This window comes from Larus michahellis, chromosome 8 (assembly GCF_964199755.1).
Source record: "Larus michahellis chromosome 8, bLarMic1.1, whole genome shotgun sequence".
Lineage (NCBI taxonomy): Eukaryota > Metazoa > Chordata > Aves > Charadriiformes > Laridae > Larus > Larus michahellis.
The window spans coordinates 10,763,538-10,787,541 of NC_133903.1; the positions used below are offsets into that span (position 1 = coordinate 10,763,538).

Genomic DNA, 24,004 nt, shown 5'->3' on the forward strand with positions numbered 1-24,004 from the left:
TCTTCAGTAAGCAAAAGTAAATATAGTATAAAAACAAGTAACGGGGGAGGGGATGGGAGAGTTCAAATCGGCAGGAATCAACCCACACCAGCAAAACCCAGCAGTTTCTTCTCTGGCAGCTGTTCAGTAGCCTCTTCACCCACGTTAAGACTAGTTAAGAGTTTCTGCTGGACAAGCGCCTGCGATACCGAAGTCCAGTGGCTGCTGCCGTACTGGTGCTCAAATACCAGGAAAGAGGCAGTATTTTCCCTCTGCTTTCTCCAAACCTTACTCGAGGGCAGAGACAAAAAAAAATTTCCAACAACAAAGTTATGAGCGCTCTAAAGGTTTATCAATGGATCTCAAAACCAGGAGCATTTAGACCTAGTGACACAAAAGTTTGGTATTTTAACTGAGGTCAAAGAGAAAGAGAAGTGCCCGTGTTGCTGGGCAATTCTGAAACAGACATCTTTTAGCATACCTTAATCTCTGATATAAACATCTTTTAAATGCTTGCTTTCAGTTCCTAAGTTGGTAATGAAGAGAGAAGGCAATAGAAGGAGAAAATAATCAAAACATACTTTCACACTGGTAATCTTTGAAAGGGCGCAGTTTTGCTGTCGGCTTGCACAAAGTACAAGCAAGCAAAAATACTGTCAGCTTTCACAGGTCACGCTGTGCTGAGAAGGCAAAAGAAAAGGGATTCCCAAAATTACATGTCAACCCCCTGTGTTTCAGCTGAGCCAGAGTCCCCAGTTTTATGTCCAAGTGGTACTGTAAGTAAGTGACAAATCGGGAGCTCAAGTCTCACAAAAAAGGTAACAGTCATCACAGGAAGTTATCTGGAAGTTGGTTAAAGCAAAATATATACAGGAGTTAATGCTTGGAGAGACCATCCTCTCCTGAAAATCTGGCTCAAGGAACAGAAAGCAGTGTTTAAAAGGACAGGTCTGCAGGGTCTTTGCAAAGGTACTTCTTTGATCGACTTTTTTGACTATTTGATTGAATTATGCAGTTAGCACAGGAGATAACTACAGCAGGCTCAGAACTAGGCTACCAGCCTATTTCATAAATTGCTCTGAAGAAATCTTAAATATTAAGAAATAAAAAGGCTGTCCAACACCTCCAGTAATCTGAATGTCTAGAGCTGATCAAGAGGAGCCTGGACTTGCCCTGTCTACACTTCTGCAGCATTAATTTTTAGTAGCTATTGCGCAACGTACACAGAGCAGCTGTGTTCAGCTTAGCAGTAGCTACCCACTCACACTCCAAATAAAATCCACTGAGCTAAAGAGGGTTTATTGACATCTCAGTGGCTTCCCAACTCTATTTTTCTCTTTGGAGCACAACAGCTATGAAGATCCTCCCGGTGGGAAGGTAATTCTCTCTTCAGCAGGAGGGGACCTGGAGGACAAGAACAGGTCAAACGCAGGCCATGCCACAGCAATACACTTCAGGGAAACCCTGCTCCGCAGCAGCTGAGTGAAGGTACCCAGCTCACCTCCTTCCCAAAGACTAAGCTGCTCGTTGCAGTAGTTCCCACCTCCTGCCCCAGATGCTGGCTTTCACAGCTTTGCTGCATACAGGAAAATATGTGACATCAAGGCATTTAAATAAAATACGTGTCTGCTACATGACTCTGAGCGCAGCTACTGAATTCAGTGTCACACCCCTGAACTTACTAGCTGGAGGGGGGGCCCAGCGTCCTGCCCTGTAATATCACTGATCGCTGCTGGCTGGCACCAGACTCTCCTGTATTGGAGGTCACATGCTAGATTTTACTTACCCAGAAGCGCTGAAAGTGTCCCAAGCACTAAGTAAGCTTTAGGTCCAAACACATGCGAAAAAATGAAAACCAGATTAAATAAGGAAAATCTACTGGTTTTAATGCCAGACTCTAATACCTTACCCTTGCAGCAAGTTGTATCATTTCCTGCAATTGGCCCCAGTAACACTGCATGCCACGCAGGGATCAGTACGCGGCCCTCTCTTTCCCAGCTCAATCTCACAGCTACACCGGTCCCACCTCAGGGTAGCCCGAAGTGCTACATGACACTGCTCTTACACATACGTTCTGTGGGAAGAAAGCTGCATTTGTTCAGCCAGCTCTGTGTGCAGTAAAGGTTAGTTCAGACTGATCCTCATCATGCATAATACAATTTTGTTCAACTTACATGCAGACAAGATATTAATCATTTTTATGAGGACGGACATTTGGAATCAGGATCATGAATCAATGCAGCAACAGCACAAAGTACTGACAGGTATTTAGGGCAAACAGAAAAGAGCATCTACTCCAGAGCTGGGGCAGAACAGTTTGTGCTAGCAAGTGCATAAATACATAAAACTGGGAGAACACAATGATGCATATTAATAACCACCATCATTGACAAAGAACAAGACTGAAACACACACAAAGAGTAGTCTTCTGACCCCTTGCTGCACTATTTAGAAGGTTATCCTGCAAAATACAACATTTTGGACACACAGTTCCCCAAATGATCACAAACAGCCCATGAATAAGACAGAGAACATCCAGTGACACTTTCCAGTGTACCTAGTTTGAGATAGCAAATCCAGTTTAAGTTGTGCCTGCACAGACAACTCCACTGCAAACATTTTATGCTGAGGAGGCATAATTCCACAAGTTCTGCATTTCCAACAATGGTCTTGAGTTCAGTTCTGTTGTTTTCAAAGGACTTACTCACATGAATATGTTAAGGCTTGTAAATCTCTTGTTAATCGGTGTGTGATGGAAAGCATCATTTCCTCAAATCTGAAATCAGTTTCCACTGAAAATAAGAACTCCAGCAATACAGCTGCCCTTGAATTCAACCCCAAACCTGCAGAGTATTTGCGAGTCCCCATCTCAGTAAGGAGTGACACTAAACCCACAAGACTTTTCAATGGTATTTGAAATCCTGCCTGAATTTCTTCACTGGTGGTTCTCCGCAGCTCTGCCTTGAGGAAGGTGTTGATGGTAACTGGTTGCACAGGCAAAGAGAGAGCACAGGGAGCTTTACTCTCTGATTGTCCAATGCCAGCGATCCCTAGGGCCTCTTCTAGGAGAGGGTGGAAGGGCCAAGTGTTCCTGGAGGATGACTGTGCCCAAGTGAGTAAGGTCTGACGGTGATATTCACGGTTCCTCCTCTGGATCTCCTCTGCATAGATTTGTCTCCATTTTAATGCAGCTGAGTAAAACAATACGAGCCACGCACCCTACCCAACAAGCTCATTTCTATGCTCTATACTCCATTCCTCACTAACCACTTGCTCCAATCTTTCCACCCTTCTGTCCATCACAATGCTGCATAAGTGTTAGGTGATTTGAAAAACCAAAACGTACCACTCCTCCGCAAACTCCCAAATCACCCCTTGCCTATTCCATTTCCACAGAGGAAGCCAACACCAAGCTGCCCAGGAAATGTGGCAGACATAGGCCATGGACACCATGGGTGTGACCAAGGTCCACAGCACCGTCAAATCCTGCTCTAGTGATCCATCATCATCACCTGGTCTGCTCAAACTGCAGTACTCAAATTACAAGAGAAACCATGAGATGTGAACCAGCCCTACCACAGCAGACAGTTATTTGGACTCAAGGTTTCTTACTCACTCCAGTATCTCCCAGACATGAGGCCAAGCAGCCTGGCCAGTCTAAGCACTACCAATAATTTCTATTTTCAGTGCAAAAACCTGAACTGCCAAAGCTAACCCTTTGTCAAATACAAAGCAAGAAATGACACATCAGATTATCTTTCAAACAATTTTTTTACTGCAAGTTCTTTGCAAATATTTGTATAGTCATTACAAAAAATACCAAAGAAAATTTCAGTCTATTCAATTTCAGAGAGTCATAATTTACAAAAAAAAAATAAATAGCTTTACTCTAAAGACGACAATTGTCTAGTATTAAGGTCAGCAATATCATTCACAGAAGTCCACATTCTCAGAGTGCTGAGTATTGGGTCCATCTGACAGTTTGCCTTCTTCCAGCATTCTCCTTTAAAATAAGACTAATCAGAACATGAGAAAAGTAACTTTTTTTTCTTCCCACAGAAAACTGAACATTCAACATAGATCTTGAAAACCAGACTCCATTGTTAATTGAATTGTTAGACCCCTCTGACACACAACTTTAAAAACAGTAAAACTTTTTTTTTTAAACTGTAACAGAACAGTTTCCCACAAAATTTAAGAGTCAACAGCAGCAGCATGAAGGGCATGTTTCTTCGATATAAGGCTAATGGTCCTTGATGTGGCAGAGCTTCTATTAAAGCACAAAAGTGCCAAAACCAAGGGTATTACAATCAACGTCGCGCCGAGCCTGCAACCTCCGCTCAGGCAAATCCTCACTTCCCAGCCTGCTCCCCACAGGCGCAGCCAGGAGGATTCGCCACCCAAGTCAGAATTCCTGAGTGACCCGGGTGTAAGATCAGATATTGCACACTCAACACACCAACTGCTGCAAGGATTTGGTTTTGGAGTGATTGTCATTCTAGACATGCTTAAATACTGCTTCAAAGTTGACTGTGCTTTTTCACATCAGCACTACTGACATATTATAGTGAACTTGCTGCTATACACTGTAAACACATGAAACCTTTAGGAGAATGCATAAAAGCATTAACCACGTACAGTAAATGCCATAATGAGAAAGTCTGGCACACATGTTATTTCACAAGAAAAAGAATCTTTGGACTATAGTACTATATGCCACAAAATGTTCCAAGTAATCCCACAATAGATGTCTCTTTAAATAAGGAATCAGCAAACAAGCAAATAACTAGCATTTGCAAAAATGTTTTAAACAAAAAAAAAAAAAAAAAAGGAGGGGGGAGGCTTCAGAACATAAGAGCAGATGAAACGAAAAAGCTTTTCTGAACTTCTCTGATGAATCACTCCGCCTTACATTCAAGCATATAATGACAGATTTCAGGCAAAAATTAAAAGTCTCTTAAGTGTTTTGCACAGTGTATGTGCTTCTCCTAAGGCTGGCTAAAATCAATACTAATGAGAATAAAAAAAAAAAAATATTGCATTTTAATGTTACTTCCATTGCCATGCTCTGCCTGACTTCACTAGGTCAGAAACTGAACTGCACAGTTCACACCAGCTCAGGGGAAGTTACAGTTTTCCGAATGTACCACCTCCCTCTTCCCTACGCAAACTAAACAAGTTGAAACACTATACCAAGCCTGAATCTTTGGCCATGCTATAGAAAATGCCTTTTTCCTGAAGTAGATGGTCTGGGCTACCACACTCCACAACTTCTCCTCTCTCCAGGACTAAAACTCTGTAAAACAAGTGGGGGAAAAAGAAGGTCACAAGAAGATCCAGAAAGCCAATGAACACAGATGTATATGTACAGAGACACTGACTGTAGCGTAGCCATTACATGCAAGCAAAGACAGTCCAGGCTGTATGAATGAACAGGGGTTCTCAACTCTGTCCTTCCTGACCTCATTGCAAATGGTCTGTCTGCTCTATTTTTTATGTAGCATATGATTCCCCAGTCATTTGCAGGCAGCCATGAGACTTTAGACTGTGCTGAGCCAGCCAGAAACTAGGTGACAGCACTTCTTGCCAAGGTGAGAGAGCCTAAGACCTTGCAAGATCTGGGATAACCTTCCCATAATACTGCATCACATCAACTGCTGTTACACACCTTCTGCTGACAAAACACACACACACAGACAGAGCTTATGCAAAACAAACGTGCAACTGGAATTAGGAAGTCTACAAACAAGTCACCACAGTCAGCAAAGTCAGCTCACAGTTAAAACATTGCCTTCAGCTACCTCCGCTAATGGGCTGGGCACCGCAGAGATGCTTGCAAGGCCCTCAGCGGGTGCTGCTGCACGGTGTTACCCGCTGCCATGACCGAACTGGGTGTTCATCTGGTGACGGTACTGCTGGTGCTGGGCCTGGCACTGGCAATGCTTCTGTCTCCTATCTTTCACTACTGACAGTACAAAGAGAGGTCTACCAAAGTACACAAAAAAAATCTTATCACTGGTCACTTTGCTCTCTGCCGTTCTGTGATAAAAAGGACAAGAGAGCTTAAAACTCAAAGTATGAGACAACAACTCTGCCCTCAACCACACCTTAGAAAGGCAGCTGAGGATGAGGGAGGCTGTATGAACTATAGCCAGAAGTGATGGAAAGAGAAACGTCACACAAACTTCAGACAAGCGCAGGACCTGCCCCTTTGATTCCTTATGCTGTCTGTGTCTAGTTTAGGGTAGGAGCTCCCTAAGTTCTGATGCCTCTTCCAGCTGTGCCTAAATTAGGGCAAGACCCAGGAATAGGCTCCTGTCCTCGCCTCCCTCCCCTTCCTGGTTTGCCTGGGCAGGAATGGCACAACAACAGTGTGACATCAAGGGATCAGAGTAGCTCCCCAGGCCAAGCACAGCCACCACAAGCCAGAACACACACACACACCACCGATCAAAACAGGGATTCCAGCAGCTCTGCAGAGAGGTGGCTAAAAACACACTGGTAAACATTCAGCTAACATAGAGACGCTAATTTAAGTAGAGCACAATGCAGGTCACACATGCCATTCTTCAAGATAAAAGTGGTATTACTTTACCTTGTGTAGTCCATGATTGTGTTCAGACGATGTGCTATAGTTAATACAGTACATTCTTCAAATTGAGACTTTATTGTTGACTGTATAAGCTTATCTGTTTCAAGATCAACAGCAGCTGTGGCTTCATCTAGAACCAGGATTTTGGACTTCCTGAGCAGAGCTCGTGCCAGGCACACCAGCTGGCGCTGTCCCACGCTACGCAGAGGGGATGGGAGGGTGGGGAAAAGAAGTCAGAACAAGTTTGCAGTATTCATTTGGAAGCCCAGCAATTCCTTGTAAGAACTCCTCTAAAGTATAGGTGCCAAGAATCCAGCAAAACAGATAAGGTCGGTCTTACTACTTCACTGCAGAGGATCTAACAGCATCTGAAACTACACCCCCTTCACAATGAAGTCTTGGCAATGTAACAAGAGAATACATTACAAATGGTGTCGGCATATCTGAGTCAATGCAGTGTTGAGGACTGGACTTTAAATTGTTTCTACAGACTGAACATACAACCCTGTTATGGTGCAAAAAGCAAGCTAACAACTCCCTTAGAAAAATTGCGTCTGTTGGGCAAGAGCCATGGTAAGTTCAGTGCATCCACTATAAATAGCAGGCTGATGATGATGATGGTACTAAAATCATTTCCAAGACTGCCCAAGCTGTCAAACCTCTCAGCATTCTGACTATTTCTTAAATTACTTTGAATTCTCAAACTTGAGAGTTTAAAACTTGAATAAAATCTAGTTGGTTGATTGCCTGATCACGCATTAAGAATTCCCCAACTCCCTCCCCAGATTCACACACACCCCTCTCAGTTCTCATTTAGTTCTTAAGGCAATTTTCACAAGCATGGTTCTTTGACATACCTGAGGTTCTCTCCACCTTCAGCACACTCATGATTAAGTTTATCAGGAAGGGACGATACAAAGTTTTTCAGGTGAGCCAATTCCAAAGACCTCCAAATGTCTTCATCAGAGTGTTGGTCAAAAGGATCAAGATTCATACGCAGAGAGCCAGAAAACAATATTGGATCCTAGTCATAGAAAGAGGTAACTGACAATGTACACAGAACATGGCACATGCTCCAAAAATATTTCTTATATAGTGAAAGGAGAACATGTCCAGATGCAGTTGCAACCAAGCTAATCTACTGAATTTAGGAGTGAGACCTCATTTTTTCCAATAACAGCAAGTTATTCTCCCTCACCCTTATTCCTGCTTGGGGCCTGACCTTTGCAGACTCTGGCACTCCAGACCTCTCCATGAGTTAGTAACTCATGAATCCAGAAGGAAAAAGGGGAAAAAAAAAAAAAGCTAACTTTCTTTTTACTGGGCTACTAAGTTAAAGAACAGGCACTCCCTGCCCAGCCTTCTGTCAGCAGGGACTACTAGGTCAAGTTTCCACTTCTTAGGGAATTACACCATCTGTAAATATTTCAAAAGTCTTCAGCTGCAATATTAACGAAATTAATGCATTTTTTTCTTGGACATGAAGAAATGCTATTTTGGAAATACTTTTGACCTAATAGTGTCAGACCGATGCAAAGTAATCAAAAGGAGAAAGCAAAGTCCCCCCCAGATTTCCAAAAATGGTGCAGAAAGCCTTTTACAGCGTGCTCACTTGTTTTTGCCAGTGTGCTGCAACGGTGATTTATATAACCACATTTTATGGTCTTACTTTGAATCAGAACAGGCAAGCAATAAAGGCTACACAGTAAGAACAAGACGACTTGAGACGGTAAGTCCAGTGCTTGTAAAGCCCTATTTCCAAACATTTCAGACTATCGAACCCACAGTTGCTGGGCTAGACTGGGATGGTTATGTACAGGTTTCTGCGAGTGAACAGTACTGCGTACCTGGCTCACGAGTTACTGCCAAAGGCATAATGCTTTGTACAAAGGCCGAAAGAGTGCATATCAAGCCTGAAATAGCAATGCAAAATCCCAATCCCTCACAACTAGACTACACAGTAACTTCCTTCTCATTTCTAATAAGAATAGAACTACTTAAAATGAAATCGGAAGTCAACCTCTAGAAAAACTCCCCTGAGAGCTCTCCACAAGTGGAAATACTCAGACTTTACTTCCCCTTTCCTGGCAAAAGGGCAATAGTCCCAGTTAACTAAGGGACCCCGATCAGGCGATCAGCTGGGATAAGACCTCCCCACTCAGGCTAAGCTGTCCATAGCATTTAAGTGATCAGCGTGGGATGCTGACAGAGCCCATGAGTCCAAAGGCCAAGGCTTTGCTTCCACATCATGACTCAGCCATAGCCGAGCTCCTACCCGCTACCCAGCACAAGCAAATGGAAGCCACTCTAGGAATAAAGCTTGGTTTCAAGTCCATCAAAGAGCATGCTGAAATGACTATTTCATCACTATAGATCAGAAAAGGCATAATGTATTCTCCCCAGTACATTACAGAAACAGCACTGGTAAAAAATGAGTTCTGGTCATGGCAGGATTTCACACTTACCTGAGGGATGATGGTGATCTTGAACCGCAAGTCATGGAGCCCTATCTTTGCAATATTAATTCCATCAATAATAATTTCTCCTTCAGCTGCTTCATTAATCCGAAACAAACCTAAAGTAAGGGAGGATTTTCCGGCTCCCGTTCTTCCAACTATTCCAATCTGTTGGGAAGAAATACAGGAACAACTTACTCCAGGAGAGAGTTAAAGCATTTCCAAGAACCTACCTGAAACTGACACATTTTTCAGAAGGTTGTCACATTTGCTGGGCTACCAACCCCCCAAAACAACCTAACAGATTAAGGCTGATCAAAGGGGAAGAAAAAAAATCACTGGATATGAAAAAAAAACAAGAACAAAAAGTAGTCTCAAAATTTGCAAGCCAAACACAGAAGTCTTCAGTTTTTCTAGAAAGGCAGATGGAATTGGGTAGAATAGATCAAGGTTTCCCTAATCCTTTTTTTGGTTCATGCTTCTCAGTTACTAGTTGCTGACTTGATATTTATCTTGTTGGAATTTATAGCAAAAATACACCAGAAGCGCTCAGTTTCATACTGTATGTTTTGCTTCACAGTTAGACTGAAGTCTTCACCAATTCTTTTATTTTTTTTTTTAAATAAATATAAAAGATTGCTGCTTTGGTTGGTTAATATATCTCTTGCCATCTGCCCATTCTAACCACTCTTGAGGTAATATTCTGCCCAGATTTGTAGGTAGAAAGCGTGCAATCAGGAAAAAAGGAAATGTCTAGCTGGATACCCCAAGTAAGGAAGCCAGACAGTACATCTGTCTTGCTGCTACCTTTTACACTGCTCTGCAAGATCACATTATTATTAGACATCCGAGAATCCACATAGGACAGGGGCGGGACGCACATAAGCACGTGTGCAAGGAAACAGCGGAAGACATACACGTCACCGTCAGTTTGGCCAGATCCAGAGAATCTGCTCTGAGGTCCCTTTTTTTTCCTGCAGTCTCACCTTGCAAATTCCACCTCACTAGATCAGGGCTTCCCCCCTCTACTTAGCAGCTCATTTTCTTGAGACTATGATTAACTTAATTTCTCTGCAGCCTGTACTCCTCTTTGCTTACAGCAAACAAATGAGCAAAATTTCCTGGGATGGGGACAGCAGACAGCAAAAACCCCACTTCCTCATGAAATCAGATCAAAAAATACTTCACAAGCCCACATAATAGTGTATCTTTATCCCATGATGCAGGACACACCTTGGAAAGGGTAAGAGCCCACTACATCTGCCAGTTACAGTAAGACTGATTCTACAGAAGTTCTTTTGGTTTTTAAGGACCCAACATACGCTACAGAACAGGGTCAGACCTCTCTGGCTTATGTATGCAGACTTATAAACAGTAACACTCTACTATAAATTCAGATTCATTACCTTCTCACCCCCATTTATGGTAATATTTATGTTTTTCAGAACCAAATCCAAGTCTTCCCGGTAACGTAAACCATAGCCTCGAAACTCAACCTTCCCCTCCTCAGGCCAGGTACTCGCCGGGGCAGTTTGTTCAATAATCCATTCAGCCTGAAAGAACCACACAAACATCTGATCAATTCCTCCTTCAACCAGAGATGGTCTCAGAGATCTTGAAGAAAGCAATTAAGAAAAACCCTTGTTGGTGTGTAATTTGCAAAAGGAACTGTGATGGTGATGGGAAGAGTGGGAAAGAGCTGCCGCAAGGCAGACGAAATGGTATATGTAGCCAAGGGCTTTGCTATCACAAGTACAACTTGCTGGAGAAATTTTCCTCTTACAAATAGAATCATACAGGCAGCACGTATTCAGATCACCTGCTTGTACACCCCCACCACAGTAAGGAAGCTGCTGGGGAAGCCAGACATGCAACTAGTAGCAGTTTAACTGAGACATAAGCACTAAAAGATTAACAAGCTGGTAAAGTAAACAGCTGCTGCCTCAGTCTCCCACAGAGGTGGGGAGAGCGGAGAACGCATCCTACTGCATTCACTGCCAATGACAAACAAAAAGTTTTTTAACTGTATAAACACAGGTCTGCTACCAAAACCTGAGAAAAAAATTCTAGGAACGGTCCTCATAAGGTCTGGCTGCAAAAACAGTGACTCCAGTCAGGTTCAGTGACAGGCATGGCAAAGAGATGCCATGGGGAACTCTTCTCTGCAGCCAAAAGGGGCACAGCTGCAGAGGAAATGATCTGTTAGGTGATTTGAATAAAAGAAAAAAAAAAGTAAATAGTCTTTACTCCCCACACTGAGAGCAAAAAGAGAAAGAAAAAAAAATGTTTAAGCACTTAGGAAACCAAAATATTTGTACAGCTCCACTGCTAGGCCCAGGGCAGAACAGCGCACCTCCTACATAACACGGTGTAAATACCAGTGGACACACCTCAAAAGCACCCACAGGAACTACCAGCTGAGATACAGCCTGTCCCTAGAGGGAGGACACCAAGAGCACTAAGCTCTATCCCATCCCTCAGCTCAGGACGTGCCCAACTGCACTCTCCAACCCATTCAGCTGTAGGCGAGACCTCTGAACAGGGCACTGACTTCTACAGGTATGGTGGACAACTCAACGTACCTCTTTCTCCATTTCAGCGTATTCTTTAACTCTTTCTACAGCAACGATGTTGGTTTCCAGCTCAGATGACATGCGAACCAGCCAGTTCAAGTATGCTGTAATCTGCAAAAAGAAAAGAAGTCTAGAAGCAGTTTACACTAAATATGTTACCTGCAATAAATAAAACACACATGTTTGCGTGGCAAGGTTTTGCTGGGGGAGGGGTGGGGGGTGGCAGGGGGGAGAGGTACAGGGGTAGCTTCTGTGAGAAGCTGCCAGAAGCTTCCCCTTTGTCTGACAGAGCCAGTGCCAGCCAGCTCCACGACAGGCCTGCTGCTGGCCAATGCTGAGCCCATCAGTGATGGTGGCAGTACCTTTGTGATAACATAGTTAAGAAGGAGGGGAAAATAACACCCAAAACCGTGCAATTGCAGCCAGAGAGAAGAGTTAGAATATGTAAGAGCAACAACTCTGCAGACACCAAGGTCAGTGAAGGAGGAGGGGGAAGAGGTGCTCCAGGCGCTGGAGTAGAGATTCCCCTGCAGCCCGCGATGAAGACCATGGCGAGGCAGGCTGTCACCCTGCGGCCCATGGAGGTCCACAGTGGAGCAGACAGCACTACCTGCGGCCCATGAAGGACCCCACGCCAGAGCAAGCAGATGCCCGAAGGCGGCTGTGACTCCATGGGAAACCCACACTGGAGCAGACTCCTGGCAGGACCTGTGGCCCTGTGGGGGACCTACACTGGAACAGTCTGCTCCTGAAGGACTGCACCTTATGGAAAGGGCCCACGCTGGAGCAGTTTGTGGAGAACTGTCTCCTATGGGAGGGACTCCACACTGGAGCAGGTGTGAGGAGTCCTCCACTGAGGAAGGAAAGCAGAGACAACATGTGACGAACTGTCCCCATTCCCTGTCCCACTGCAGTGCTGGAGGAGATAGAGAACTCGGGAGTAAAGTTAAGCCCGGGAAGAAGAGAGGAGTGGGGGGAACATTTTTTAAGATTTGGTTTTATTTCTCATTATCCTACTCCAATTTGATTGGTAATAAATTACACTAAATTTCCTCAAGTCAAGTCTGTTTTGCCTGTGACAGTAATTGGTGAATGATCTCTTCCTGCCCTTATCTCGACCCACAAGCATTATTTTTCCCTCCCCTGTCCAGCTGATAAGGGAAGCAATAGAGCAGCTTTGGTGGACACCTGGCATCCAGCCAGGGTCAACCCACCACAACACAAAACAACCAAAGCACTGCAAGTTCATGGAACACATAATCACAGACAAGATCTTGGCTATCCAGTGCTGGATAGGAGAAAAGTCCAGATGCCTTTAATATGCAGGGTATGAGTCATCTTAGCCACATCCCCTCACGCAGGCAAGGCACTGAAGGAACTTTCCAGCATCTTTCCAGATGTTATTTGTAGGTATTATTCTCTTTCTATGTTCCTTATATTAGTTTTCCCTCTAAATCCATAGCAAGGTTCTGAATTTCTGATGCAGTCTTACAATTCAGAGTTTGGGGGTTTGTTTTTTGTTTTGTTTTGGGGTTTTTTGTGTTTTGTTTGTTTTTCTTTTTTTTTTTAAAAAAAAAAAAGGTAAAATTACCTGCAGTGAGTAGGACACTGAGAGGCCAACCAGTCCTGCACTGAGTTTGTTGCGTGCAATAACTGCAAACAATGCTGCAAAGAGGACAATACAGTTCCCCACGTACTCCAGACGGACAGCAAGCCACCTGCAAGAAAGAAACGTGTAATGCATCTTTCCGGTAATTCATCCACGGACAATTAGGAACCTGGCCAACTAATGTTCTGTCACACATCTTGTTTTTGCAAAGATGAATATTCAATATTAGTAAACCTTTCAGTTGGACAAACTCCCATCTTAGTTCAGAAATCAGCTGTGGTTAACACTGGGATGAATGAATCCAAACTTTTAAAAAAAAAATTTACCCAGAAGTAAGGCAGAAAGAAAATAAATTCAGAAGTAATCTTAATTCCATCACAGAAGTCTAAGCAAAACGGATATATCCACACAGGATTCCCTACCCTGGACAAGTATGCCGAGAGCTGTGATTGATAAGGAGCACAGGCAGCAGAGCCATGCCCTTCCTATATAACTGCCGTTCAATATTTCAACACCACTGTTACCTGTTTGCAACAATGCTTGGATAATAAGCTTTCTGATTTTCATCCACTTTCATGTCATTCTGCTTTATGAAACGTTTCTGCTCCTCAAAGGCTCGAATGACACTGACTCCCAGGAGAGTCTCATTGAAGTGCGAATATACAGGAGAACGACTGACAGACTCAAGGCGTTTCAGCTGGCGAGATGTGGCCACATAAAATCTCTGCAAATCAAAGTATGAGAATTATGGTTACATCCAGACTGCATCTGAAAAGACAAATGGAATCATAAGAGCGCTTCCTGACACCTGGGCTGTTAGTTACAGAGATTCAACATACACATGGGAAGACCATTACATATGCTCTGCTGTCTTTAAACAACTGCCAATCCAACCATCTCATGCAATAGCCATTTTCTCCTTTTTCTTTTCTCTGCAAGCTTAGTTCAACAGTATGAAAGACACATATATCACTGCCTTTAAGGTCTACCAACGGAGCCTGATAGACTCACTAATTCAAGAGTCAAAGTCAAAATCCAGCTTCTTCTCTCCAATTTGTGCTGGCTCTACGAGATTTCTAAGAATAAAGCAAGAGTGAAGCAAGCACACCCTTTCTACACAAGACAGGAGTGAAAGCCTGTCATCATTTCTCTTGCTTGGTAAACAATTCTCCAACAAAACAAAAACAGGCACATCAGCAATGCACACATACCCCTCTACAAGCTACTCTTTTGTTTGGAAGCAAGTTTTAGAAAAGCCCATACACTTTCCATATTTGGGTTCTGAGCAACAAGCTATACAAAATTTTCCTGAAAATCTAATGGCGTTTTTATAAAGTCTGTTTGGGTATTAAAGGATTACCTTCTGCACAAAAGTCATTCTACACTTGACAACAGAAGGAAATGCTCCGCTAACATCAGCTGATCAATAAACCATGCAAAGCACAATCAGTCAAGCATGACTCAAATCAAACACATTAAAATCCATCCTAGTGCAGAGTAAGAACTGTTGTAAAATACAGAGGATGAGCGACTGCTGGTCTCGGGGGCCCCCAGGTAACACCCCTCACCTGCACAAACAAGTAGACAAGTCCCAGAGGCGGAATAATGACAGCAGCTATAGGTGTGGCCAGCAGAATGATGATACAAGCCCCAATCACATTAAATGTTGAGCCCATGAACATCTTGATGATTGGTGGAATGGTGGAGTCAATGGTATCTATCTCCTTCGAGAAACGGTTCACCAGATTTCCACTGGGTGTTCGTTCAAAGAAACTCATTGGAGACCTGAGGACATTGTGCAGCAGGTTAAGGTGCAGGTGTCGCGAAGCAAATATTCCCCCTATTGACACAACCATCGAGTATCCAAACACAGCAATACCTAGAAAAGAAAACATGGTTTTAACTGCTTCCACCTCTCACACAAAACATTTTCCTTCATTTTCATCACTTAGCATTAGCACGATCTAGCATTAGCACCCTAGTCGAGAAACTAGGGTTCACTACAGGTAGACTCAGCAATTACTCCAGTTAAAAAAAGAAAAAAAAAAATAGTATCAGTGAAAACACCACATTTCTCTCATGGAAGAAGCTGTTTCTCTGTTACAAAATTTTGTGTAGTATTTGAGCACTTTCCTTGCGTAAAGACCACTGCATTTTAAGGTGTCGTTTAGTTTTTATTACAGGATTTTATGGCACTTCTGAAGTGGGGTACTTGGGGTGTTAGGTTTCATGACAAACAAACTTTGATCATAAAGAGGACACATAAAAAGCCGCTGAGCTGGCCTCCCCATGGTGCTTTGTATGGACCCTCAAACAATCAGAGGAAAGAGCACCCCACACAGCTCAGCCAGGCCATGGCTGCAAGGGATGCAGCGTAGCCATGGTCTCCTGTGAAAACCTGTCCCCGTGAACCACGTCAGCACAGTTTGTTTACAGACCAAGGAGCCATTTCCTGGGTCATCAACCTCTGTAAACCGCTTTCATTCTTGTTTTGTACAAACAAAAGAAAACCATATTCACTTACTGAATAACTTTATAGGTTGGTTTGCTTGCCCTTTTTTTTTTTTTGTCTTTATTCACTCAAGTTTTCCATCTTTCTATGAAGGAAAAAAAAACAACCCACACTCAAATCCGTAGCAAACTGCTGCTGCAGTTCTGGGGATACAAGGTCACCAAAAGCATTAGAAAGATTCTGAAATAGCTAATCTTAAAATAGGTAAGAGGAAGCAAACCTTGAGAAATTCCCAGTGCTCCATATACTCCCAGTCTGACATTTGTGTACTGCTGTGTCCCATTGATAACAGGATCATCTGTCCATAAACTTAGCCAGTAGTTGGAAGACAGGGAGGCTATATGATTACATATAAAGAGGAAAATGCTTAAGAAAGAGATAAAGAGTCCAATTGCTTTCATGTAGTCCCAGTACACTGTTGCCTTTACCTGAAGACAGAAGGGGGGGGAAAAAAAAAAAAAAATACTCATTGTATTCATTTTGCGGATTAAGTTTCAAAACCAGCAACGCCCGCTTCTTCAACCCCTATTTAAAGTCATTTTCCCTGCATCAGGCCATAAAACCACAACAGTTACACTCTAGTGAGCCACTCCTTGGGAACACAAGCTGCAAAGCGTTCTGTGGAGACATGCCAAACCCAACATCCTTCCAGGGCAGGCACACACCATCTTTCCCTCATCTTCGAATGGAAGGGTAGGGAGAGATCTGTCTGAAGTAACACAGTCTGAAATAACATCAGTGGCAAAGCCAAAAACTTCACTGAGGAGTTCCAGTTTTTGCCTCTTTTTACCACAAGATTACATAGCCTTTAATTAAATCCTTGCTCCACATGGCTTGTAGCCTATGATCTATCTTTAACCAGAGGATACGTGCAACACTGCTAGGAGGTGTAATTGCCATTTTCCCAGGAACTTCACTCTCAGGTTTCTCAGAAAGCCCTGGGTATCCTGGGATTAGATACTTGTGTCTACAGTGGAAACTTGGCTTAAATTCATCTGAATCAATTCCAGCTCCTTACACTGTAGGGCAGATTTCATTAGGTCACTTAATTTGTCACAACCTCTATCCAAGAAATAGCTGCAAGGTTTTCATTTCTCCTTTGAAACTTTGATGTTGTCAAGCCCATCATCTTTAACAAAAGTTTTGGCGTCAGCACTCTTTCTGCACGCAAACCTGGAGCTCAGCTTTGGGAGCAGAGGGCACAGCAACACTTCCATCAATTACTACACAAGCAGCAGCAAGTCCAAGAATCCACTCAGACCTTTCTCACCCCAGTTACATGGTCTTTGGAAGCTATTTTCTTCTGAACCCTGTGGATTTTTCTGAAACTGAAAGAGAGTACAGAAGTGGGAATGGGAGACCTTACCCTTCCGGTCTTCGCTGTGTCAGCCTCCGTTAGTTTCCAGGAATTCTTTTCAGCAAGTGGCTTCTGCAGCTCTGCTGTGCTGCTCTGGTGCTGTGACTTCCCAGTGTCTCTGCTGTATGTTGAAGCATTACTGAGTTGCCTGTTTGAAGACGTTTATTTTTCAGTCTTAGCATGATGCAGGCCAGGTGTTTACTTCATAAATAGCCTTCAATAGTCCACGGCTCCAAGTCAGTGGCTTACGTTACTCTGGTGATAATCAATCCCCTAACCAGTCATCATCAGACCACTGTTTACTACTGCTTCCCTCCTCACCTCACAGTGCACTCCTAATCCTCCCTAACACGTTCAATTCTCAAGTATCCACCTTCAGACACAAGTAACAGACTAGTCAGTCAAAGAAGTCTTGGTTGAGCAATCAAACTCCAGAAAGAAAAATGCTTAGTGATCATCAACACCAGCCTTTACAAACCTTATAATCATATATAGCGCAGCTGCTGAACTGCAAAAAGGGTACCTGCACTGGCATCAAAATGAGCAATTGTACTCCCAGGCACTCGTTAGCTTCAAGAAATGCAGTACGTCTAGAGCACCATAAGAATAAGGCACTATGAGATTGATTTTTGGGAAGGTATAATTAAAGTGATTGCCTTTAGCCTCTCTCAAGCTTAACAGCAGCTGTACTAGGTCAGACTAACGGTCCACTTAGCACTTCATCCCATCTGGCAGCAGTCAAATGGAGAAGCCTTAGGAAAGTGTAGGAAAGCCGGACTAGCCAGTACAATACTCTCCCTTTTAGGTGAGCCAAACCCATGATATCTTCCTACAACACGATTATTTCTTCAGATGGAAAGAGGAGTAGCACAAGAGCTCTGTGTGTGCAGACATGCATGTGCAACAGTCTGTACCTGCGACTGGAGCCGGGCTGCAGCCTCAGAGGTTCGTATGCCCAGGTGCTAGCAACTGGGGAGGCTGGGATCCAGGGGCAGCTATTGGAGAGTCTGAGCCCAACTACTGGAGGGATCCGCCTTGTACATACACACATATTATATTCTCACTAGTGAGTCTCCATCCTGCTCAGTCGATAGACGGGAACAGGATGAGGCCATTTGGTGCTGTGTTTGTGTGGGTGCTCCAAGCACGTGTGACCCGTGTGGCCAGCCACGTACACGTCGTGTGTATGTACGCTCTCTGCGCGTGTGCCGGCTGGGAGTACATCATCAGCCTTGCTACTGTTGGACCTGGAGCCACGGCGCAGCAGCAGCCTTGCGTCTCTCAGGCTGCTGGATCAGGCATTATACGTTTTCCTCTAACAAATACCATAAACACCAAATTACTGTTTGTCTGTGACGGAGTAACAGGACAGAAGCCGGTAGGGGGCACAATTATGGAGAAAGGAAGAAAAAGAGAGACTACACACCTATGCATCGACTTTCCAGGGGCTTCATTCACAAGGACTCCATTTTCTACAGGCTTTCCTTCCTTTCCAGATGGACTATTTGTATCTGGGCAGGGGGGAAGTAAATTTGAAAATGGTAAGCAAAAAGATACAAAGGTTTCATTTCAATCTTAAATGCCAGGTGCAGTCCTAATGTGCAAACAAAGGGAGGAACATAAGTAAGTACCGGATAACTGAACAGGTGAGCAAATAAGTTTAGTTCCACCCCAACAGGTTTAGTTGCCAAGACAGTGGACATTTATTTTTCTACTAAATGTAGGTCAATAATAATATAATAAAATATGAGGACATACTTGAAGTTAAAGCATGCAATACCAAGTCACACTATGACTCACTCTGGGGGGGGGAAAAACAAAACAAAACAAAAAAAACCCAAAGCAATCCAATGACTCCTTTTCAAACCACATATTCTACACAGTTAACTATAAATTATTTTCATTTTAGAATGCAATGAGAACACTCTAATAAATGGCGGAGTGAAGCTGTAAGAGGAGAAGGCATGTGCTATTAACTTTGACCCTTCCTGCAAAATTAAGAGGAAACAACATGCAAACGCATGGTGTTTTTAAGCTACCATAGGAATCAGATTAGTTTAAGCAAAAGATCTTTCTATGAATGTCACTTCTCAAAAAAAAAAAAAAAAGTCATGTTGTCTCACAACATCCCATTTGTAACCAGATGCAGCACATAGGAGACAACTGTCTAAAACATTTCACAAAAGCTGTCAGCTTGAAACATTAAGCTTTCTCTGAGCAACTTAATTCAGGGCCACGAGTAAAATTTCTACGTTCAAGTTGTGTCATCATTTTCCTAATACTAAACAAATGACCGACTCCTAAAATACTGTCAATTAAATGGAATTCCGTTTTCAAGTATGAAAGTTAATTCAGAATATGTAACAAAAAAAAGAATTCTGCACTTTAAAGCATTTATGCAATGCATAGTTTACGCAAACAAAAAAGCCCACCTGCATCTATTCAAAAGATATGGAGGAAAATTTGTGTAGATCCAGAGTCTGCAGTTTTCATGTTTTTATGCTAAAGCAAAATATATGCATAAAACAGCTTATCAACACATTAAGTGTGGACTGTTTAAACAAAGCTATTTCCTCCTGTGTCTGCAAACTGAACATTGGTCCATTACTCTAAAACCCCAAAGCTAAACTGTTCAGTGTGGCCTAGAAGCAGAAAAAAAAAGCAGAAAATGTGAAAAAGTGAGAAGTTCAATGATTTAATTCTTATTTTTATTTATCTGAATGAGAGCAAACCCATATGGGACTGCTGGTTATTTTAAGCACTTGACAGCATGTCTTTTGAAAAGCTCCCGTATGAAAACCAGCAAGCATTCCAGCGACATATCGCTTTAGAGCATCACTGAAGTTCTAAACCCACACGAACAAAACAAAACCACAAATAAACCATCCTCCCCTAGCAGCTCTTAAATTTGGTTTTGTGTTGTAAGCTACAAAGATTTCCTGCTCATACGGCATTTTCCTCTTGAGAACAAAAAATGCTCAAGATTGCTACAGTAAATTTGGCATGTGCACCTAGGGTATAAACTCACCAAGGAGGGCTCTGTGGGAACAGCTTGCAAGTACTGAATACACATATGGGAACAAAAAGGACCTTAGGGGCTCAACCCTGGACAATGCCGCTCTCGGCACTCTCACTACACTCCTAAATCCAGGGAGCATCTTCAAAGTTTATTTAAAGCTTCCTCATGGAAGTGTTCAAGATAAAGAATTGCTGCGGATGAGTTATCTACAAGTTCACACACCAACTGTTGTAGCATCACACAAACAAGTAACATGCAAGTCAAGCAGATACCTTCTATTATGCAGACAAAATTATTCCAAAAATGACTCAAGGAACCGCAGCTACTCATACTACTCCCATACAAGCACTAATACAAAGCCACATGGTACAAAATCAGTTACCTGTTTCCAGAGGTTGAATCGTTCCTTCTAACGAAGGATCCGAGTCTAAAAGTATATATAATTAACTTTTTCCAGAGCACACTCAACCATTTTCAATCTTTACAAACACAAATGCATCTAAGTAGCACAACCTAAACCACAAAACCATAAATGTCCAAGGCAGGATCAAATTTGCTGAAATGGACCTCTTTTTAATCCCAAGCCTCATACGCAGTCACAAAAGACAAACTTGAGGAAAAAGAAAAAATCCAAGTCAGATGGCTATGCGTGACAGAAACTTCCCTTCTTTCAAGACATGCACTAACGAAGAGAGAATCACAAAAAAGTGACTAGATCTAAAGTAGCCTCACTATGTACAGGGAACTACCATATGCATTTTCCCCAGTGGTGGGAAAGAGACTTCATTCAAGAATCTTAAGAGAATCCCTGACCTTAACATAAAAGATGCAAAGCATCATATTTTTAGAGTAGCAACTTTCGTCCACATCTCTCCTCCCAGAGCTGTGCTATTCTGCCTTGCTTTAGTCATGCAACTGCAAAGACAGAAGGAGAGCTGTGGTAGCACAGGTTTTCTTAGTCCCATCTACTGTGTAGTCCCCAGTCATCATCCTACATATAGACAGATTAGTAAGAAGCAGCAAGATATTTAACTCTTCCAAGCATCTTGACACTCTAACAGCACTCATCTTGAATCAGTATTTGCTTCTGACATTCGGGGCAGAGGCTGCAAACAGGACACAGGAAAAAGCTGAATTATGATAGAAGAAAAATTAATTTAAGATAATTATTTCCCAACACAGATAGATGTTTCCTGAATTACCACTCAGGTCCAGACTCCACAACAACATCTGGAAAAAGAGCCAAACATCTCAATATTTAACTCTTGCCTTCCAAGGAGTCACAAAGGAGAGAAGCACCTATCCCTACAGGCATCATACAAGCAATCCTAACTATCCAACGCTGCTATAAGCTTAACTCAGGCACAATACACAGGTGGACTGGACTCTACTGGGAGACAGTGTTGATCTTGAAGGCACAATGCTTTTCCTTGCAGATATGAAACTCCAGACCATAACGCAGAGTTAATTTTTATTATTAAATACACACTACTACCTAGTGTATAATACAAAGCCATTGAGCAAGGAAACTATCTTCCTTCCAAATTCAGCACTTGAAAAATAAATCTAAATTTATTTTGTTTTCTCGCTGCTGCAACTGGGAAGCAATTTATACAGAGGCTGTGCAAGGCCCTGCAAATCTTACTCCTGTACCATACTGTCTTTTCCAGAGAGTAGACTTCTACTTTGTACAGGACAACAGCTGGAATTTGAGGAATTAAGTCCACAAAAATTAAGAAGAAAAAACCCAAAGACATTCAAATTGAAAAGCTACAAGTGGCAGATCAAGAAACTTCCTCTCAAAATATGCAAGATATGCAGATTGTTGAACTAAACTCTACAGTCCAGACCCTTAGCAGTTCTAGAGTACTTTTACCCTCTTCTCCCTCCAAACCAAAACTGAGTAAGCCTGTTGTGCTGAGAATTCTCATATTAAAAAAAAATAAAAAAAAAAAATGAACTGAGTAGCCACTGAAAGGTCTTTCAGCTTTTTATTTGATTGCAAAGTCAGAGCCAAACGCTGGGGAGGGAGTCATCTGAAGCACAGCCCACACAATGTAAACAAGAGTTAGAATTACTAATTGTGCTGTACATCTCTAGCTTTCAGGCACTGCAGTCAAGACCGAAGATGAACCAGACAGTTAAAAAATATTTCAACCTTATCGTGCAGTTGCACTTCTGTGGAGCCACTTTTACTCCCCACAAACACTAAAAATAGCTCCAGGCTGTTCAAGGACAAATCAAAGTTTATGCTGAAGCCATTTGGAAAAAACAGCAAAACCCCAACCCACACACATATTAAAACAAAACGTCTGTTGCATTAGTTTATATGGGAGACACGGGAAAATAGTCAAAAGAAAGGTAATCTTAAGGTAACTATTTGCTAGCTCTACAGCAAGAGGTATTGCAGCAACAGCTACAAGCCTGGAGGGGCAGGGCAGGACAACGGATGGCACCAAAAAAGGAACAAACTCACAGGAGCCAAGGGCACATGTATGACTCCAGACCGATCTGCCCAGGCAGGAGTACCAGCATCAGCGTATCAGCCACGCTAAGTGCCAGAGAATGGAACAACTGCTAAAGGCAAGAATAATTGGGATGCTTTTCATAAAACCTGGTGTTATTTTACATGTAGTTCCAGTTACTTTAGAGAAGATTATACACCGTAGGTACAGTAAGGCATCCATTTCATGTATCCACGGCTGAAAGCAGCAGTGCTGCACATTTCACTGCCTGTGGCTTAGCAGCTACTGCTGCCATCCTTGTCACCATCTTTTGCATCAAGTAGGATGCTGGAGAAGAAGAGGGGGCTCACACCTCTCCTCTGAGCCATCCCAAAGCCTAACACTGGGGCAGCTTTGTGGAGTGGTGAGTTTTTGCCAGGCACAGAAGAAACGTGGTGAAGCTGAGGATGGGAAAGGCAGCAGTACAGCACGCAGACGGCAGGTAACCCTGGGGAACCCCGATGGGAGAGAAGGGCTGGGGGGAAATGGGGACCAGAGTCACAGCCAAACCTCAGAGGCTGGGCAGGAGAGGCTTTCCCACCCTTGCAGAAGCAGGATGTAGTCCAGCCAGAAAGCACCAATCCACAGTTTTCTACTTCGCTCCAGCTTGCATGCTTTCAGGCTGCCAACATGTAGCTTCAGACATAAGGGAGCCTCCCTTTTAATGTGGGTGTGCCCATCCCCTCCAGCTAGCTCGGACTGACTCCCATCACAGATACGGTGTTTATCCAAGAACCTGTGATTTGTAATATTTAGTTATCTTCTACAGCTCTGATAGATGTTAATATTATCCCTGTGAACCAGACAAATAATGCCCCTATTTTTCACTTTTCACCACCGGCAGAGGATCACTCAACCAAAACTGAGAAACAAATTTGCTGCAAATAGGCCAGCCCTGTGATACAGCAATCCTCTCCGAATCACCAGGGCCATACTGAAGTTAAAAGTGCCTTTTATTAGACAACTGCAGAGAAGCATGGCAAAAGATAAAGCACTGTCTCACTTTCCAGAAGAAGATTCAGTATTTAAAGGGAAAAGCAGAATAACTTGGTTTAATATGAAGGACTCCAAAAGCTACCATACACTTGGAAAAGGGAGGGGAGAAGCATATTAAAGGAGGCAAATCTCTGTACAAGACAACTTGTTAACTTCCTAGGGAAGCGCTGAGAAAATTTGTCTCCGGAACTCCCTTACGCTGAAGATTGCAACAAGTCTGACCAGTAGCTATAGGAGCACCTACAGAATTACACAGAAGTTAGCTGGATTCTGCTTCCATAAAATCTCTTCCCGCGATGCTTTTCACAGTGGGATTCCCCACCCATACAACACTCGCTGTTTATAGTGTCCACCCAAACTCGCATCCCGGTGTGCAGAGCACCAACGGAGATGCATCAAGAGACCTC

General features: G+C 43.0%; 1 protein-coding gene across 9 annotated transcripts in view; it reads right to left on the reverse strand.

The window, feature by feature from the left end:
* Positions 1-2,210: 2,210 nt before the first annotated feature.
* Positions 2,211-24,004, reverse strand: part of LOC141747066 (multidrug resistance-associated protein 1) — a 60,047-nt gene continuing 38,253 nt past the window's right edge. For 5 of the 9 annotated variants that reach the window (XM_074596661.1, XM_074596660.1, XM_074596657.1 and 2 more), the window contains 13 exons: positions 20,480-20,524; positions 18,505-18,589; positions 17,088-17,226; positions 15,942-16,149; positions 14,778-15,088; positions 13,734-13,933; positions 13,192-13,318; positions 11,610-11,711; positions 10,434-10,580; positions 9,037-9,195; positions 7,429-7,595; positions 6,575-6,769; positions 2,212-5,275 (listed from right to left, as the gene is read on the reverse strand). In XM_074596661.1, the coding sequence (XP_074452762.1) occupies positions 5,167-5,275; positions 6,575-6,769; positions 7,429-7,595; positions 9,037-9,195; positions 10,434-10,580; positions 11,610-11,711; positions 13,192-13,318; positions 13,734-13,933; positions 14,778-15,088; positions 15,942-16,149; positions 17,088-17,226; positions 18,505-18,589; positions 20,480-20,524 (1,994 nt within the window). In that variant the 3' untranslated portion in view covers positions 2,212-5,166. Of the gene's footprint in view, positions 5,276-6,574; positions 6,770-7,428; positions 7,596-9,036; positions 9,196-10,433; positions 10,581-11,609; positions 11,712-13,191; positions 13,319-13,733; positions 13,934-14,777; positions 15,089-15,941; positions 16,150-17,087; positions 17,227-18,504; positions 18,590-20,479; positions 20,525-24,004 lie in introns of those variants that run through there. The other 4 variants (XM_074596664.1, XM_074596665.1, XM_074596658.1 and 1 more) reach the window with 3 other exon arrangements.